The sequence below is a fragment of the Vanessa tameamea genome, chromosome 14 (genome assembly GCF_037043105.1).
Source record: "Vanessa tameamea isolate UH-Manoa-2023 chromosome 14, ilVanTame1 primary haplotype, whole genome shotgun sequence".
NCBI classification, from domain to species: Eukaryota; Metazoa; Arthropoda; class Insecta; order Lepidoptera; family Nymphalidae; genus Vanessa; species Vanessa tameamea.
The window spans coordinates 3,206,400-3,227,865 of record NC_087322.1 but is presented as its reverse complement, the minus strand read 5'-3'; the positions used below and the strand labels follow the sequence as shown (position 1 = coordinate 3,227,865).

The 21,466-nt window shown below is 31.6% G+C and overlaps 1 protein-coding gene across 1 annotated transcript in view; it reads right to left on the bottom strand.

Moving 5' to 3' along the window:
• The window catches only part of LOC113398807 (uncharacterized protein), a 56,819-nt gene that overhangs the window by 1,080 nt on the left and 34,273 nt on the right, over positions 1 to 21,466 (bottom strand). The window contains exons 2-9 of the mRNA XM_026637734.2: positions 16,573 to 16,668; positions 14,142 to 16,136; positions 12,612 to 14,056; positions 3,445 to 3,609; positions 2,541 to 2,777; positions 2,110 to 2,247; positions 865 to 1,150; positions 468 to 656 (exon numbers count right to left, since the gene is read on the bottom strand). Coding sequence (XP_026493519.2) covers positions 468 to 656; positions 865 to 1,150; positions 2,110 to 2,247; positions 2,541 to 2,777; positions 3,445 to 3,609; positions 12,612 to 14,056; positions 14,142 to 16,136; positions 16,573 to 16,600 — 4,483 coding nt within the window. The 5' untranslated portion in view covers positions 16,601 to 16,668. The remainder of the gene's footprint in view (positions 1 to 467; positions 657 to 864; positions 1,151 to 2,109; positions 2,248 to 2,540; positions 2,778 to 3,444; positions 3,610 to 12,611; positions 14,057 to 14,141; positions 16,137 to 16,572; positions 16,669 to 21,466) is intronic.

The following is a 21,466-nucleotide window of genomic DNA, read 5'->3' as shown; positions in this document are numbered from 1 at the left end:
CCTCACGTCAACGCTTTCTCGTAAAATCTCATTGTACTTTGTTATGTCTATCGAGGTAGACTTCATCACTGTACTTGAATCAGCTCAAACAAACGATAGATGTGTTGTTGTTTGTGAATTCATTTTTGCCACTTAGTAATAAGTTTCAGATAAATTCGTTAACAGCTTCATTGACAAAACTCAATTCAATCAAGTAACCTCTCCGCAGGATAAAATGTAAGGCCATAACTTACATACCATTTTTTTAACACAAATGTAAGTAAGTTGCAAATGTAAAAATATATGTGTCTATGAAAAGTCATACATTGTCAAGGAAATGATGCAAGTCGAAAACTTGGTTTCTGCTATTTTTGTCATGAATTAATAACCATAAAATACGTATATTAAAAATACCTATAATACCTAAAAGTCCTTTTATAATAAAAAAAAATAAGCATCTCGGTAATATAAAACAACCAAAAACTCACTTTCAACCTCCGACGCAGCCTTCATTTTTCCTAATGTGCCATTAGTTGGGTTCACCCGCCTCATCATCTCCTCGGCCTTGGCGGGTGAGTACACGTTAACTCCGTTGCTCGACCCATTCTCCTCACTTCGCAACTTCGACAGATTCTGGTAAGATGATCTGCTTTGGTCTTGATAAATTACTTCCACACCTGTGATACATTTTAGTATGTTTTATGCAAATGAAGTATAGTCTGATGTGATAAGGTGTTAGGATGATCATGATTTAAATATTTTCATAATTTATTTTAAGTATCGTATAAAATATTCACGCTTATGAAAACCACACGTAGCAATAGAATCAAAAGATTTTTAATTTTTTTCAATATAAAATGTATGCAACCAACGCAAGTAGCGTACCTTCTTCATCATACTCCTTCGCAGTTTGTGAGACCTTCATATAACTCCTCATTTCCGATAAAAAGTCTATCACGGAATCATAATCGTCAGGGACACCCTTTGCCGGCCAGAAGTACCACAAGTGAGTAACTTCTCTCCAGGTTCTCGTGGCCAGGTTAATGAGCTGTACGCTGGATATGGCGTACTTGTCTCTTTGTTCTCTCTTTTTGAGAATAATCTGGTAATCACCGAAGGTCCTCTTGTTGTCCGATATTTCAGACGGGGGCAGATATTCATAGCATTTTTCCTAAAAATAATTTAAGTTTAAAATATTTTTATTACAATTAAATATTCTTTCATTTCTTGATATATAATATAATATGTATAATTGTAAACTCAATATACCAATAAATATTACTAACTAGCCGGGTAGCCGACGGAATATTCCATCGGAAATATTATACGGAACCCACCGAATTTTCTTAAGTATTAGAGTTTTGGGGCAAACTGCGTTATGCATGCCTATAGGCCAATGCCCATCTTTGGAATTTCACCTTTAACCATCTTAGAGGATATTTTTTTAAATAAAACAATTTTGTTTATTTATAAACAGAAGCATAATGATTACTATTTTCCATATTTCTAACTTCAAAAATGAAAAGCTTTTGGACAATTATTATTCCCAATTTTACCCTTTTTAGCGACTATTTTTTTAAAATGCTGTATCTAATATCTTTTACTTTTAAAAGAACACTAAATTTCCACATGTATACCATTAAAAATAAAGAACTTCCGTATGTATTTTCAAACACCAATTTCCACTTCTATCTTTAAACAAAACGCAAATGTCGATAAAAACTTTCATCCAACTTCGCCCTCTGGGTGATGAATTTTCAAAAACACTCCTTTACTCATAAATACAAAAATTGCCACCGATTTCCAAAAATTTTCGGAAAAGACGAATTTTGCATACAAACTTTCACTCCCTATTAGGAGATGAATTTTGCAAAATTCTTCCTTAGTTCTCATAGACCATAAATTAATCATTATAAGCCCAATGGTATAGACTGTACGTTATATATCAGTCAGTCATATCAAAATTTAATTAAATATATTGAACGCAACATCAAAATGTTCAAATTTTTTAGTACAATACTAGATTTTTTTCAATTACATATCAATGTATTCGTTGTACAAATATAAATATATCAGAAAAACACGCGACTTTAAAAATTCTATAATGTAATAAAACAAAATATAACTCACAACCCCATTTTCCATATACTCGGTGAGCATCACGATGAGGCGCGAATTTTGTTCCCAAATCATCCTCCAGAAGTCTGTAACAGTATTGGACAGTGGCGCTTGACACGCGATGTAATAGTTTCGAATACTGCCGGGTCCCTGAAAATATGATAAATTAATGTTTAAATTTTTCATATTACGTTGGAAATCTTATCCGATTACGTTAGCTCAAATCCGGATGAGCATTTTTTCTGTTCAAAAGTAATTTATTTATTACACGAAATACTGCGGTACTTCTTCTTAATACGAGTTACTATAACTCAATTTCTTTAAAAAACGACTATCGATCGGATAATTTATCAAAAAATAAGTTACTTTGGAAACAATCGCCCATACCTTCTAATTAAAAGTTTTATTTTTACCCAAACAAACTTAAAAAATATCATACTCACCATAATATAATTAGCGTTTATGTACTCTGTGGTCGGGTCATTTCCGATCCTCTTCAATGGAACTCTAGTCTCTGGAAGGGGTAGCACATTAGAGTATCGGTTCTTGTCTTCACATCCTGGGGGCACTTCGTCCGGGCGAACTGTTACTGAAGGGATCTCTGCGAACTCAGCAACTATTGAATCGATATCTAACGCGAAGTTTGCCAGCGCTGCGTACTGCATCGGATGTGAGGTAACCTGGAAACAATATGCCATATTTGAGTCATATGAATTCAGCCGTCAATTTTGTATCCAAACCGATTTCAGCCACAGTGAGGGTAGATTTTATGGGACACTAGGCATATACTTTACATGACATTAGAGTGCACTAATGTTTGCGCGCTGGTCACAAGTACAAGTACAGTCTTATAATCACTTTTAACTCCCAGGCTCCGGGCTGCTGCTGAGAATCATTTCGAAAGAATCGCCAAATATTTTTTTAGTAACCTAAACCCAGGGTTTGAACTAAGGATGTCGGAATCTGCGGCTTCGTACGCTAGCTACTCGACTAACGAAGGTATTGTTTGATGATATTAAAACAACTTTCATCTCTCGTAAAACCGTCGATACCTAATATTAATGCTTGAAGCATTGCATATCGATTTATTATTGAAAAGTCAAAATATATTCAAATTTGAACAATAACAAGTAGAACTATATCCCAGAATATTTATTTATGTGAGTTTTAGAATGGTGTTCGATCTGTGTGGGACCGATATTTAGCTTGAAAAATAGCCGACCTTCCCTGAAGCTTTTGCTGTTACCGTAAACTCAATAGCCATGATGATTTTTTCAATGGGTTTGTTTTTACTATACCTACGTAATTTTTAAAATTTACTAAAATTTTAAAGAAAATTTTACAAACCTCGTCATCGTAAGCAGGGTTTCCATAGCTTCGCTTGCTGGCTCGGAGTCGATGGTTGCCCTTTCTATGACCGACACTGACGCTATCTAGACTGTAGGCGTCCAAGGAGACCGGGGTGCATCGCTGAGCATACACGCCACGACGTCCGCGACGACGCACTATCAACTATAATAAAACAAGCCATTTATAAAAAAATATAAAAACAAAATTAAGATTAATATGAAGTTTTAATTTGTAGCAGTCATTTGATTGATAAAATCAGAATAATAATAAAATGATTCAAAATATTTGATTTACCAACCAATTTATTATACAGTAAATTTAATAATTTCATTGGGCTTCACGCAAGCTTGCTGGGTCGATACTCAGTGTTTATGCTGACACCTAACATGATCGTATCGCTGTTTCAGTTTGAAGCGAAAAGAAACTAAGGACAAGTAAGCCAATAAAATTACTGACACAATAGACAACATATTAGATGAAATTTCTATCAAAACCAATATTTAAGTAATCATATAAGGTAATATCATATAACAAGTAATGATGTAATCACTCCCAGGTAGATAATAATCTACCTCGTATTTAAAAATCGAAAGAGTAAAAATATTAGTAAAAATGAATGGTTAGCTTTAATTTTATAAATATGTATTAAAATACAATAATGTTTTAAGAGAAAAATTATAACATGATTATATCTAAATTGCTTATTTTATAATAATAAATACAAACACACATTTGTACAGTAACAATTTTTATTTTTTATTTTTATAAATAATTAACTACATGTAAATAATTATTATGTAAATAAAGTTGATTTTGTTAATTGAACATCATTCAGCAAAAATTTAAAGCGTATCTGTGATAAGTTAGAACCAGAAGAACTTCCACCTTTTTTGTTATAAATGACAAAAAAGCGCTTTAAACGAGCGAAACCATAAGTGTTAACACGCTTAAAGTAAAAAATGCAAACCAATTATTTATGATATAATTCTACAAACGTAACAGTTTTAAAGTCAGGGTACTTCAAACTTTTTTATGCCCGTATAAAATGATTCACAAAATAATATCATAATTTAACTTTAAACATACAAAAGATTTTATATTAGTAATATATTTTAATATAAAGCATCTGCGACTTTATTTTACGTTTAAGTTTAACTCAATCGAAAATGTATCAATATTATTGCTATAAGAGGAGGACCTCGTGTATCAGTTTTTTAAATGAAAATATTTATGAACATTATAGTAGAGCGGACGTGATTTTGACAGCCCCTGGTTAAGTTATTTAACTCATTAAAATAATTGAGTGACTAAGACTGTAGGCGTCGATAAGCACTTTTCTCATGGCACTACTAGGTAAGGTGACGATGATTTTAGGCCGACAGTTGTACTTGAGATTTGAATTTATGACCTAATAAATACGCTTGTCCATTGAACAACGACATTTACTATGTCGTTAGAACGACATTTTCTGCGTAATTGTAATATATTAAATATTCGGGAATTCTATATTAATTTCGCTTAAAAAAAAAATATATTACTACAATAAGAGACTCCTTCCTCTTATTTATAGTAATGTATATTTTATTTTTATGTGACTTTTAAATGATAGTTTGTACGACGTAGGATAATCAGACAAATCATTGCAAAAATCCTACGATTACGAGGGACAGGATAATTGGAATCAAAGGAAGTTTTTCACAACCAGAGCAATTATTCGAATGCGATTATTAGACTTAAACATGTTTCATGTAACATCGTTTAATAATAATAATTACAATTCAATATTTTATGAAGACGTTCCATCAATGTGAAACATGTTAAATTTGCTAGATTTTTCTGTCGTTCAATAAAATTTCGTTTACTTTGGTTTTGTAACATAGAGGCCATTGGAAACACGCACTAAAGGTCCGTCATCAACGAGCGTTGTTTGCAGTTCGAATTGTAATAACATCCTTCGTGATACGGGTTAGCTTAGTAAGGGCCTTTATGAGTAATTGAGATTCATCTAGAAAGTTTTGTTACTATTTACAATCAAACTTATATGTTTATTACTATGTTAGCGATGATTTCAAAAACGATTGAACTATATTAAATGAATTATATTAAGGACTAGCTGTTACCCGCGGCTTTGCTCGCGTAGAATATGAATTTATTTACAAATTAACTTAAAATATTACGTTAATGTATCTACCACCTCTTTGTATACTACATTGGTGTGTATTTCAGCCGTTAGGGTAGAATATTAAGAAACGCTTAAATGCGAATCAACTCTTTTTTTATCGATAGCCCAAAAATAAAATTTCGAGCTTCTAACTTTAAAATGACGGACTTCCAGACTAACCTGTATACAAAATGTCAAACTCAATTTCTCCCCTTAGGCGTAAATTATCCAGAAACGCTTAAATACGTATCTACTCATTTTTAATCAGTATCCCAAAAAAAGCTTCATGTTTTAAGTTTAAAAGTGACGGACTTCCATAAAAACTTTCATCACTTATTTCACCCCCTCAGAGGTAGAATATCAAGAAACGCTCATTTTTAATCGATAGCCCAAAAATAAAATTTCATGCTTCTAACTTAAAAAATGACGGACTTCCAGACTAATCTATATAAGATATGTTAACCCCTATTAAATCCCTTAGAGGTAGAATATCTAGAATACTTAAATACGTATTTAATCATTTTTAATCAGTATCCCAAAAATAAAGTTTCATATTTTTAGCTTAAAAAATGACGCCTTGCTTAAAAACTGTCAACCCTCGTTTCACCCCCTCAGGGGTAGAATATCAAGAAACACTTAAATACGTATCTATTCATTTTTAATCAGGATCTCAAAAATAAAGTTTCATATTTTTAACTTTAAAAAAATACGGACTTCTATACAAACTTTCAACCCTTATTTCACGCCCGTAGGGTAGTATATGCAGAAACACTTAAATAAATATCTACTCCTTTTTAATCAGTATGCCAAAAAAAGTTTCCGTTTCTAATTTAAAAAATTACGGACTGCCATACAAACGTTCAACCCTTATTTCACCCCTTTAGGGGTAGAATTTCCAAAATTTGGTCCTTAGTGGATCTCATGATATGTTAGTTTATAAGTGTACAGACTAAAATATAAGTTTTATGCTAGTTCTAAAAATGACAATACTTTCAACAACTTACAACCTTACATCCCCCTTTTCAGCCCTTTACAGCATTTTTTTTCAAATAAAAAGTATGTCTATGTCCTTTCTCAGGCTCTAGACTATTTGTGTACCAAATTTTATTTAAATCGGTCCAGTAGTTTTGACGTGAAAGCGAGACAGACAGACAGAGTTACTTTCGCATTTATAATATTAATATGGAAATATGGATTATAAGTAGTCCTTTGCTAGCGAGATGGTCGTAGGCGTGCTCTTACTTTACTTTTTTTTAATTCTCAGTCTTTTTGCTAATGTGTGTTTGTTGGTTTGTTATTAATGTCTTTTATTTGACAAACAGAATACCTAACCGACGCAGCCACAGAATAACAAAGCAGCATAAAATTTATTTTGATAGTCGAAGATGTTTATTTGCGGCAATTGTTTTATACATGTTTTATTAATTATTTTTAAACTGTTATTGGAATCAAAAAATATATAATTAAGTGGGTAAATTAATATTCTAAATAGAATTTGAAATCTGACTATGACGATGTGAACCGTGTTATCACAGATACACGAATGGTTTACAGTAAATAATTTAGTTTTGAACACTCAAAAAACAAAATGTGTAGTTTTTAGCCTACCCAATGTTAGAAATAAAAATTATAATATATCTTTAAATGGTGGCCGTCTTGATGTAGCTGATACTACGGTTTTTTGGGAATAGCATTGGATTCCAAACTTCAGTGGAGTCCTCATTTATCGTCCCTGACAGGAAGACTCAGCTCCCGCAGCATACGCGGTTAGAAAAGTTAGACAACTAACTGATATTGATACCGCTCGTCTAGTATATTTTGGTTATTTTCGCAGTATTATGTCATATAGCATATTACTTTGGGGTAATGCTGCAGATATTGAATCTGTTTTTATTTTACAAATGAGAGCAATCCGGTCTATTTATAATCTTGGATATTTTTAACAAACAACAAAGTAGGAATACTCACTGTTGTGTCACAATATATTTACAACAATATTATGTATATTCACAGTAGCATTGATCACATTAATAAAATCAGTGATAATCATTGTATGTGCACAAGAAATAAGGATAAGCTTAGAACGCTAAGTTTCCGACTCTGCAAAGTCAATAAATCATTCTTGGGGCAAGGTATCCGCTTGTATAATAAAATTCCGCAGACATTTTTAACTTTGCCATTTCAAAGATTGAACTCAATTGTAAAAAATACATTGGTAAAGAGGACTCGATACAAGATTACATTGATGATAAAAAAGCGTGGTGTCAATGCTTGTTGACTTCCAGGCAGGAGACATAACATACATATATGTATAATTGTATTTACCTAACATGACTGTATTTTTAGATGTTGAAAAAGAGTAACTACTGAGTTTCTTGCCGGTTCTTCTCGGTAGAATCTACATTCCAAACCGGTGGTAGCTTTACTTTAAATAGTTTGTTAAATGACGATTCAAAAGTGCTTGTAAAAGCCTACTTGAATAAAGTATATTTTGATTTGATTTGATTTAATTAAAAGAAAACCTATTTTGTTGTTAAAAATAATAGAATATTAAAAATACCATCACTCGTTGCAAAGAATAAAAAATATACACAAAACTTTCTAGCTTCATCGCCAAAGTGAAATCAAAATGCAGCCCTAGAGCGCGCCGAGCGCCCTGCGCAAATACAAACTCACAAATCATACGTACGGCGTTTGGGTTGCGCACGCGCACCTCACCTCGCATAATGTATTTGTAAATTTAATTTAAACTTTTTCTTATGAAGTAACTCCACGTTTTAAACGTAAACTTTCTTAGTTGTATTTATTGTTTGTAAATATTTTTTACTAATCTCTGAAGAAAATTACTTTTATTAAGTTTTATTGGTGAAAGGTTCAACGAGGGACAGGTAAGCGGAAATACCAATTTTTTCATAACTTAAAAAACAATGTTTACCCAAACAATTTTTTTTTTTAATGTGCTTTAAAAAAATAAATTTAAATTATAATTACAGATACTTATTGCACAATAAAATTAATCATTTTATTCATTAAGTATTATTAACGATACAAATTATATTATGGACGAAAACGATTTTGAAACTATAAGTTTCAACTAAAATTGACAAAACTTAGGTAAACCATCCTTCTATATAGTAATTTAATAAACGGTGATTAAATAAATATTTTATAAGCGGTATATTAAATAAATGATGCCAATAACAATAACTTGAATTTCCTTTGAAGACATATTAATAATAAAACATTATAATAATATGCTCTTGGTTTACCACCAAGGCTTTATGGAAGCCCGTCCGGGTAGGTACCACCCACTCATCAGATATTCTACCGCCAAACAGCACTACTTAGTATTGTTGTATTCCGGCTTGTACGGTGAGTGAACTAGTATAACTATAGGCACAAGGGACATAACATCTTAGTTCCCAAGATTGGTGGCGCAGGAATGGTTAACATTTATTGCAGCGCCAATATATTTGGACGGTGGTGACCACTTCCTATAATTTGCTCCCGTCAGCCTCCCTATTATTTACTATTTAATTTACTTAAAATTTATTGATGTTGTAAAATTTATACTATATTTTTAGTTTAAACTACCAATATTTTACAGGGTTTTAATTAAATTAGACAAGATTAATTATAAATGTAGGATCAGAAAGTGTTTAAACACGATCAAACTCCTTACTACAGCTAATGTTTGATACCTGATTATATAAAGTTTGATGCGTATTCATTTCGATGTGATTTTTGAAAAACCTTTGTCAAGAACTATGTTATTAATGAGGATGATTATAATGTCCCCCTAAGGAGGTACGCAACACAGATATTAATCCTTATAACAATAGAACTTTAATTCGACACGATGGAATGTGTTCAGTGGTGGGACCAACGAATTTACGTGCTTTCTGATGCAAAGTATCCACAAAATAAAGTATCCATCAGATCGACACGGTAGTTTTCGCCTCACGATATAAGTTTTTCAATATTTACAACATCAGTTCATGAAACATTAATTGTTGTATATTTAATTTCTAGATTCCATGATTATTCTAATAGCGCTCTGCCAGATTGTTACTACTTTAATAACTATATACTATGAATTCCCTAAAAAAATACTTTAAAGTACTAATAATGTTACGTTGAAATGAATGAATGCTAATTATGTTTTCTTTGAAGCTAACTTTTGACATAAGCTAAGAAATAGTAAAAATCTCTTTAAAGATCTTCTGAAATTTCTTTTTTTAAATAACATATCAAATTAATCCGTTTGATTAAGTTATAAATAACGTACGAGAATGCAATAGCGTACTCAATTATAAGAGTGTAGTTGGACACCAGCAGTTTTAGTAACGAACATAAAAATTCCTTGTTCGGTAACCCGACGTCTATGCGCGTCACCTGATGCCCCTTATCGTGGTTGCGAGAATTCATACTCGGTCACACTTAATGGGATACGGACCCTTCTGTACTTATGATTATTCTAAACATCCGTTGACATGTTATATTACACGGACATTAAATGACAATTAAATTTCAGGCTTATGTATTAACGAATCAAGAGCTGGCGTATGTCATTGTTGAATACGATCTACTTTTTATGTTTATTGGAAATCCAACAGTTTTTTAATATAACAATATTAAATAGTATTCGTTGATTTCCATAGAGTAAATTTAATTGTATTTAATCAACTATGCTTGGATTGGATATTGTGGATAGTGTAGTTTACTTTTAATTAAATACTATAAAATTACGATTCAAAGTTGCTATTATGGACCTACTCGAATAAAGAATATTTTGATTTGATTATTAAATTTTCAAATGATTATTATTTCAAGTTGGTAACGTAACATGAAGTATCGTTTTTATTTATTGACTTTTCTACTTTTAGAACATATCTGTTAACCTGAGTACGAAATCACAAATATTTATATGAAATGTTATATCTGATAGTTATAGGAATGTTGTATACTACATAAAGATATTACTTCATTACGTTAACAATACATTGTTGTGTATTTTGAACTATTTTATAATATTTCATGATAGTCGTATTTTAGTTAAAGATTAATAAATTACTGAACTTTCTAATAAAGTTAACATAATTTATTACATTTAACTCTTATAAGTCAAATTAAACAAAATTATGATTTCATTTTCAGGTGCATAGGTGCATTGGAAATGCAGTGAAAATTGACAAGAGAAGAAAAACAGGTAACTATTTAAAGATTCATTTTGTGAAACAATTATAAAATTTAGCTAGAACAGCTGATGACGATCAGTGTATAAGACAAAGTCTTAACTGAGAATGAGAATTTTTAATAGATAGTGAGTTTCAATAGTCGAACGCACTAATCACGGGAACGACTAGAAAAATAAAAAAAAATGTTTAGCCTTATTATTGAAGATATTTATGTTGCATTCATGGAAACGTCAGATATTTTGGCAACCTATGGTAATTCAAGTGTATAAAACATATATTTTAAAATATTATATATATATATAAAATATATAATATAATATAAATATCATATATAATAAATAGGTGCTTAAGCACCAGCGTTTCATCTACGTTGTTGCAAGCATGTTTTAAAACAACATAAAAATAAGATTATTTTCATCCTGGGAAATGAAAATTTCCGATTGCGTTTATAGAAAATTTCATTTCGTTAACTTTAAGAAAGAAATTTGCGGACAGAATTGTATCAAACAGTCATGACTGTAATGCATTTATCAACATCTAATTGAGTCTACTGAAAGATAAGAACTCCGCGTCCATTGAAAACAGTTAAAGTTTATTTTAATAAGCTTTAATGATATTTAAGATACAAAAAGTAATTTTGCATGGCCCAAAAATGTATTAACATAGTATTTGTGTTGAATATGTCTGATATCTTTAAATAAAATTCTAACCATAGACATGAAATGTTTACGTAATATCCCTTGTAAAACAATGCGTTTTTTGTGGTGATCGCTTTATAATATTAAAAGTAAAGTATAACCTCTTTTACCTCCACTGGGGACAGTAGGGTTGGTTCATTTTAAGTCCAGAGAATCAGAATTGCGATTCAACGGGGAAAAGCTATAGCATCCTTACTACCATTCCACGAGGCCATGATTTGTACAGTAATTATTTTTAATTCTTATTTGGTTATCTCTAAGGCCTTAATCTTAAAAAAATATATATAAACTATTAATAATTAGAATAATTGAGAAACGAATCTAAAGAAAAATGCGCATCATTTCGAAGTCAACGAATTAGTCACACGCTAGCGCTTGTCTAAATGAGACTGTCAAAATTTTCGAGCGCGACTATCAATTTCTTTCGCATCTTACCTGTGTCGTGACAAATTTTAAAGTTTGATCGCATGTATTTCATCAACCGTATGGACTGGAGCTGCGTCAAAAAGATTAACGATTTCTACTAAATCAAAGAAACAGTAACTACTGTTTCAAAAATCACTGTCTGAAAAGAATCACAATCTGTTAAGCCGAATAAGACATACCGTACATCTCGTATTCAATGTTTAACTAAGTACCGCCGAAAGGACGTATCTTCCTGAAGAGTTTGTGCAACGACTTTTAAATAGATTATTATTGATATAAATTTGTTTTATTTTACAGATTCATCATGTGCCATTACAATTTAATCGGCTACATTCCCCAAAGTAGTGAACGTAATTTATCGTGAGATTAGCCTGATATTATGCTCATTACTTTGGATATGTTGAACGATATTCCATCAGTGGAGATAAGAACTACAGGAGGAGAAATTTCAAGATTATGAAAAAGGCTTTTTAGCTTAGTTCAGATAATTGTTTCATGTGTATTTTTAATCATTCTTAGATTCTTGTGTAACAAACGTTTGTATATATTATATCCTTTATATACTAGCTAGCGTTTTCTGAAATTTTATGTTAATGTTGTTACTTGTGAGTGATTAATTTTATTAATCTGTTTGCAATGAAACAACGCAAAAATATACTTATTGTACGGAAAACAACTTACCAGTAATCCAACTAATAGAACAAGAGCAATGACACCAATCGTGCTGACAGCTATTGCAATAGCCGCACCCGATCCTGCCTCTTCTTCCAATACTCTCGAAGACGCCTCCGTGGTAACGTCTCCTGCAAAACTCGTTAGATCCTCTAAGTCATTCACTGATTTTGTCGTCATATCCGTTGCGTATTCTTCCTTTGTTACTCTTGTAGTTTCAATAAGACGTTCGTCCTGTTGTGTTGTTGTTATAGTTTCTGTAGTTGTTTGCATTTTTGTTATTGCAGTATCTGTCGTAGGTTGCATGGTAATTGCTTCCGTCGTTGTTGTTGGCACTTGGGTAGTCGTTGTAGATGAAGTCACAATTGTGGGTTTATTATCTTGTGTTATCACTTCGTTGTTCTCAATATTTTCTTGTGTTGTAGTATCAACATCAATTGTCGAAACTGTTTCGGTATTATAAGGAGGAGTATAAATTGTAATAGGAACTCTTTCAGAATTTATCTCTGTCGCAACAGTAACCACTATCGTGGTAGTTTCTATTGGCATAGGGGTAACATATTCCGTTGTCGACATTTCAGAATCCTGCATAGTACTTTCAGTTGTGCTTACATCGAGGGACGTTGGACGATTTGTTATTTGTGTGCTTTCTTCCACGAATTCCGTAGTAATTGTTATCTCCTTTTTGGTGGAAATTTCAACATTCTGAGGCGTGCTATCCGTAATAACAGTAGTTGTTTCATCCAAAATCGGCTCAGTTGTTGTTATATATTTTGGTCTATATGTTGTTATAGGGCTATCTTCTATAGTTGTTGTTCGAGTACTTGTGGGGAATACAGGTATCCAGTCTGTAGCATCGCTATGCTCAGTCTCTTCAGTCAGCTCTTCCGTAGGCACATAAGAAAATCTTCTTGTGGTTATTTCGTAGTCAGTTCTCATAGGTATATTATTTGACTCTTGCGTTATATTCTTCATTTCTGAAGAAGCCGCTGTTTCGTCTTTAGGAGTCGTTACATCCGCAGGTAACTTCGTAATAGATTCAAAACCAGTTGACTTTGTTGCGTCAACTGGAGGAATTTTATCAGTGTTCAAATATTCTTCTACGTTTGTTTTGTCACTTTTCGTTTGATCTCTATAAGTTACTGGAATCCACGAAGTTTTATTTTCTATGTTTTCATTAATGGTATCAGTTATCGCTGATTCCTTTTTCACTGGTTCTGTACTAACAGGCTCGGGACGACTTTGAATAGATATATTACTTTCAGCAGGTACTCTTTCCGATATGGTTTCAGCAGCATTTTCACTCGCATCTCCCACAAAATTGGATTTCGGAGGTAATACTGGTTTCCAGGGTAATTTATTTTGATATATTTCCGTTATATTTTTCGATAAAAAGTCATGGTGTACATTCACAGGAGTAGTCGTTGTCGAGCTTGTGGTCGTTTCTTTCTTGTCTGAAATAATAATTTTATGGTTACAAAAAAAAATCTCACCCGTAAAATAAATACATTTAAATAATTTCATATATTAATGACTCACCTAATATTTCTCCGACCTTTTGCAGTTCATTTTCATCGACACTTTTTTGTGTCGATCCAGTAGCATTTACCACACTATTTGACAACGATGGAGGACTGCGCATACTAGCTAAGGCCCACGCAGTTAGCGTAGGAGGTATTTCCATATCACTAATACCACTAGAGCCTTCTGCAGATGTAGAAGTCGATGTTGAAAATTTAGTTGAACCTCTTTTCCACAAGGATGGTATACTATTGTCAGATATGGATTGAGTGTGAACTATTTTTTTAACACTGCTTACATCACTTTGTAAAACGGGATCAATTTCCGATGACTGCGTTGTTAAAATTGTTCGTGTTGACAATTTTGGTTGATGCGTACTTAACATTTTATCTTTTATATCAAAATGTTCTGAATATATAGTAGTTGGAACTCTTGGATAGGCAATTCTAGAAGAATTCTTTCTTGGAGCCAACCATATTGGCTTTGTTTTTGGTGTTGTGTAATGGAACCTTCTTGTTTGTGGCTTATAAGCTAAATTCACAGGTGCCTGTTCTGTTTGGAAAGTGGGAAACACACTATTTGGAGAATCTTTGGTACCAGACAAATTAAGTCGTTTCGGAAAGTTTCTGTTTCTATTATAACTACTGGAAAATATTCTAGATGTTTCAGTGGATGATACAATATTTTGTGTTGAAATTGGAATGGGTCCTAACGAACTGAGAATCGATTGAGCTGTAGCACTAGGCATTAGGTTCATCGTCATCTCAGATAAAGATACAGCACTTGGTTCCGAATCCGAAAAACTCCGTCTAGTTGAAGTTTCAACCAATTTCGGAAGTTTAGCATTAATCGATTTTATCTCTTCTTTGATAGGTGTACTTACTGTTGATGAAGTTTGACTGTCATTATCACAGTCGTCATCATTCGTTTCCTTAATATTATATGTTTCAGTAGATAGAACGGTCATTTCATAATATATACTTGTACCATGTACGTCGGATAAACCTTTGTTATTAGAACCAGCTTTATCGTTATCTAGGAATCGAATTTCTTTGGTATTCTTTATAAAAACAGTTGATTTATTAGAAGGAGTATTGTTACTTAATTTCTCAAAATCTACATTTTGTTCAACAATTTTGTGAACATTCGTAATATTTGGCGGAGGTGATTTAGATTTGATTGTATCTAAGTGATTTAAAATACTCGATGATACTTCCTGATACTTTTTGTCAAAGAAATCGTTTTTAGGAGTAGTAAGATCGGAATCGAAATTGAAAAATGAATCTGAAGATTTATATGATTCCTCTTTCGTGCTATAAACATTTTTTGGAAAATAAGAGAATGTTTCGAATGATGGAGTACTGTAATCATTCTTTGGCATTTTATCTGATACATACTTTTGTTTTTTAGTACTAAAATCATCATCGTCAAAAGTAGGAAAAGTAAAAAAACTACTTTCGTCAAATTTAGCTGACGTATACTTTTCGTAAGATTCTTTATCATCGTCGTCTTCTTCTTCTTCAGAAAATTCTTCCTCACTTTGTGTTTCTGATTTAAGTGCTGCAGATTCGGTAGTGCTAAGAACTGTAACTGCCGGCATCTTTGTTTTCTTATAAGTTTGCATGCTGCTTATAATCTGTGCAGGTTTTTTTACTTCTGCGGTTGGTGTTACTATAATAAAATCAGGTGCTTGCGTAAAAGTTGCAGCTCTTTTCAAAGTGCTCTGTGTCGTAGATTTAGATTGTAAATTAAATTTAACCCTTCCTCTATCCTTGTATTTAGCATTTTTCTCTGTATGTTCTTCACTTGTTGAATCTTTAGGATGCAATTCGTTTAATGCTACGTCAGGTAATTTAGACTTATTTCTCGCAACCCACCCGGTGCTGTTAACTCTACCATACTTGAGGTTTCTCTCGTTCCTTACTACTGTACTAGAATTAGATTCGTTCGGCAACGTATTAGCTGTAACGAATGTGCTGGTTATTAGTAGTAGGTTTACTACTAATGCTGCACCTGAAACGGATAGTAATTGAAATTAGTTTTGTATTATACTGTATAAATTGTTTGCTTGTATGTACTTATGGAACTAATCATCAGTGTTTATGACTGCTTATATTTCTCTAATACATTATACAATAAGTAAGCATATCGCTAAGCAGTTTTCGACATTTGATGATACAAATATGTATTAATATATTAAAAATATTAACGGCGACATTAAGCGTGAAGGGGCACATCTTCGTAAATGATCTTTAATCTTGAAATCTTTATTCTGTACTAACTTCCAGTATCTAAAACGCTGATATAAGTCATCGACTGCGATTAATTCATTCTAAAGTACAATTACCTAATTACATATTGATCAGTTTCAGAAGCTGGTAAGCTTTGAACTATAATAGCTAGCATTATTTTTTGTTAATTACATTATTATATAAATATTTGTACAAACCTAAACATATTCTGACTGGTGATTCCATATTTATATCATTTTGCTATGTAGCAGTCGTTTTAGTAGGTCCGACCCATTTCGTGATTATAGATTACCCTGAAACAAAAAAAATATTATAATTTAAATGTAATACAAAACATGTGCCCTCGATTGTAAACTACAAATCAATTATTACGTTTTAATAATTTAAGCGCAACACAAAACTTTGATAGGTAATAGCAGAAAGATACGAATAAACAACTTTGACATTATTGGCCGATTTCTACCAATATCTATTGGTAGCAATTGACTTCGTGAAAAAATGGTAAATTTAATGTCTTCGGAGTAGATATGTGAAATTCAAGTGGATACTAAGTAATGATACTAAGTGGATAAGTAGTTGAAAATATTGTGTTAAAACTTTTTACATATATACCTATTTGCAAATAAATCTCATGAATTATTTTATTCTAATGCCCGCAACTTCGCGCGCGTTTGAATTTAACAAAAAAGTTATTGTTGTAGCTTAAGTTATTCCTTATTACATCAGCTATCAGCCAGTGAAAGTCCCGTCAAAATCGGTCCAGCCGTTTCAGAGAATAACCGGAACAAACAGACAGACAAACACACAAACAAAAATTGCAAAAAATGCTATTTTGGTATATGTACCGTGTATACATATACACTTAGTAAAAAGCGATTATTTTAATATTACAAACAGACACTCCAATTTTATTATATGCATAGATTTGTATTGTTATATATCAGTGTAACTGGCTATATTTCATTAAACCTTTTGTATGTAAGTAGTCCGTACAGCATTTGTAGACGTGGATATAATACAACCCTTGGAATTAAGATGCTATGAGCCTTGTGCCTGTAGTTACCAGCTCACTCACCCTTCAAGCCTGAACACTACCATACTAAGTATTACCGTTTGGCAGTAGAATATCTGATGAGTGGGTGATACCTGTAGAGACGGGTTTGTATAAAGACCTACTGGAGAAACTGACCTTATGATGGTAAGATTAAATTTATACTTGTACAAGAACATATCATTGACGTTTATCACGTAGCTACTAATTTTATAATATTATATACTGAAACATTTACGGAAACGCACTGCATCTTGTATTAGTTTGTTCTTATATTAGTTTAGGATTTTCTGTTATACATTACAAAAAAATCAGGTACTCGTTTATTTGTATTTATTATTAGATTTATAATTCTACGTGTACAATATATGTATCTAGTTATTGATTTTATATTATAACTGTTTCTGTGTTTTTTTACGTACCTCGACGTCAGTCGCAGTAATTGCTCTTGTGTATATAAACTATCTATTCCAATTTTGTGGATAACAGATTTTTTTATTCACGGAACTACATCTAACGCTAACTTAATAGTTTTTATGAGAACTTGATAGTTATCAGTTTCAAACGCACGTGAGAAGATATTTAAATTGTTATTAAGTTTTCAATTACGCTAGTCGAGCTGGTACAGTAGATACAAAGTCTGGATTTTAACATATGTTGTATTTTCTGCGAGATTCATCACGTACCTCTTGTCAGTGTTGCATTACTCTGAACAAATTCTATGAAACATAACATTTTTAAAAACTTCGATTATTCAATTAATTAAAAGCATCATTTTAATTGTTAATAATAAATTTAATTGATGCTTTTTTTCCAAAAACACAAATTTGAAACGGGTGGAGTTAAAAAAAATAAACATAAATAAAATAAGGTAAGTACATACTTATTATAATCGTACAAAAAATACTTTCTTAAGAAAGAAATATTTATAAGAAAAAATCCTTAAGAAAAGTCTGTTATATATGTTCAATTCCGGCTAATATGTTAAGCTACGCAAGTAGATGTACAGAAAAACCGCTGCGGCTCGGCTGCGGCGTCATGTACACGAAATCTTATTGTATTAGACATTTAACCGTCACATGAAAACCTTAATCTATTTATTTCGTTCCTAAGTTCAATACATATATTCGTAACTGTAATCAGAAGTGTGTAAATTACCGACCATAATGACACGTTGGTAATAACAAACGACATTACCTCCTGAAGAGTTAGTTCCATAATAACTTCCGAACATGAGGTCAGTAGGACGACGTAGGTCACTTATAATGTATAATAAATACACAGCACTTCAAGTTTGTGCGGATACTCTAAGGGATACATAATTATATTTTTTTGCAATTGTTATTTTCCATCAATTCTAAATACATTACAGAAATATTTTTTTGTAATATGTTCTATCGAATATTATTATTCGATATCGAATATTATTATTAAATTTACTAAGTGGGTTTTTTTGAAAATAAATAATTTTTTTACTAGTGGTGAACATTCCTTTTTAAAAATGTTTAATATTGACTCAAAATATATTTAATATAAATAATATTTCGCAATGTAACATTCGATCGGACGACGTATACACAAACTAACAACATTCGTGTCTTTCAACTTATTTTTCAAAACAATTTTAACTCTTACAAAATATTAAATACGACAACAAAGCTAGATTAAAGTTTAGAGATCTTTCCTTACTCCTAATAAGAATACATAGATAATAATCACTTCAATGAGAACATAGTTTACATTAAAGTGATTATTATCTTCATTTACATACGTCATTCCAAATTCACATATCACCGTATAGTTTTACTGCGTGATCCCCTGTCACAGAGATTACGTTACAATGGATTCCGTTTTCGCGCGAAGATTATGAGCTTCGAACATAATTGTCAATTCTTAGTCAAATCCAATCAAAACGAATGTATTTTATTCAAGTGAACTTTGAATCCTTAAAGAGTGTTTCAATCGTCAATATTCTACCACGACCACCAGTTCGAAAAGTAGCCTCTAGCGAGAAGAAACGGCAAGAAAAAACAGTGAAAAAAGATAAATGTTTTAATTTATTTGCCTGGTATAAACACTTCCACGAATAGAGGAATAATGTTTTAAGACATCTAAGTTGTCTTGTCTGTCTAATATGTACATTAAAACAATGTCTATAGTATACATTAAAACACTATTATAAAATTATTTCAATGCGTATTTCTAATATACAACGTAAAGCAATATATCTTTGAACTACTAGCATAAACTAGTACTGAGTACCGTAACATTACACTTAAAAGCTTTGAGAAGCTTAAAGCTGAATGCCTGAATTAAGCTTTCAAACCTGTTAGTATTACTTGGAGCACTAGATGCAAATTGCCTGACCCCAATACTGAATAAATCCCAATGACAGAAACTGTAATCATATAAGTTCCTATGTAAAATGGAATTATTAATTATTATTTACAATATACTTATAGAATACAATTTTTAAAATTAAAACACGTCATTACACAAATCAAGTCGTAAAAAAAATGATTCTCGGTAGTAAATTTTCGAATATCATATAAAACACTTAACTTATACAAAGTTGTTTAACAACTCTAATTAGTGTGTCAAATTCCAAACGAAAACCAGATTGATGCGTGGTAATCCCCATCGACCATCAACGCAACTAAATTATAGATATTTTTCTTAAAATAAAGACCGTACTTCTTCTCGACAAATTTCTACGTACAGAATTAATTGAAATAGATTAAAATGAGCGGTAGTTATTCACAAGTACAACCATTAAACAAGGACTTACGTTCATACGTGACCTTTAAAGAGTAGTTTTATCTAACCCACGTCTCGTTGATTGCCCTACTTCTGAAGATGCGCTAATTTATCAGTACACACACATACAAAGAACTTTTCAATCGTCATATTTACTATTTCTATCTCATCCGCAACGCATACAAGTTCAACACACATTAAAAATAGTTCCATATACCGTCAAACGTTTTCAACGTTCTTATGATTTGTCAATCTTTTTTTTTTTAATTTTTAAGTCATCAATGTAAATTATCCTTTTGTAAATACTATAGATTATATCAATATTAGTTCTATATATGTATAAATAATACTACTTAAAAATTATTTCAATTGAAAACAATAACTAAATTGAAATTATTTTGCATCGAAAAAACGTTTTATTCCATACTTGTTTTTGTTTTTTTTTTTTAAAGATTTTATTGCAACTCACTCAACTACGTGACGTGATAAACAAAAGGTATAATACCTCTGAGTTAAAAATATAGTGATGGATATGGAGTCACTAATAGAATGAACTGATTAATGATAGCGTCCATGACAGAAAGGAGGTAACCGATGGACGTGTGATGCTGGGTGTAGTGTTGGATATGACGCAAAAGGCTATAAGTTAAGATGAAATAATCTATTCTATTGTCTAGAAAAGAGATTTTTTTCATTCAACTGTCAACAAAGGAGTAGGCAACTAAAGATACGTGCCAACGGAGTGTCAAATGCATGGTATAAGAAAAAACAATTGATAAATTGAAACATAATGTATTACAAATTAAAGTTAATATCTATAATATTACGATCTATTCGCGATTTATAAAAGTTTAAAAATTAAATGCTTATGCAATGTCCAATGATGAGTAGTGATAGCGCAGAGGCATCGCCGACGGTCCTAGATTTGGTTCCCTTTATAACAAATATTGTATAATTATGTTGGTTTAGGATACTGACCAAATAAAGTATCTTAGTCTTTAATTACTCTTTGTAAAAATTGTATGTTAACTGTTGGTACTTTTGTTTATAATAATAATAATAAATATATTAACAAAATATAGAAAACTGTTATTAGTTATTACGTACTGCAATGTAAATCATTTTCTAGGTCAATTTATAAATTTCAAAACATCTCTAAGCTTAAAAGTCATTATAATACAACGAAGTCGTTTTGTCTCCCATTATTTATGTATATACTTGAGCAATAAGTAATTTTGTCAAACAAAGAACAAACATTTCTTGTTTTATTTCCCTCTTGACAT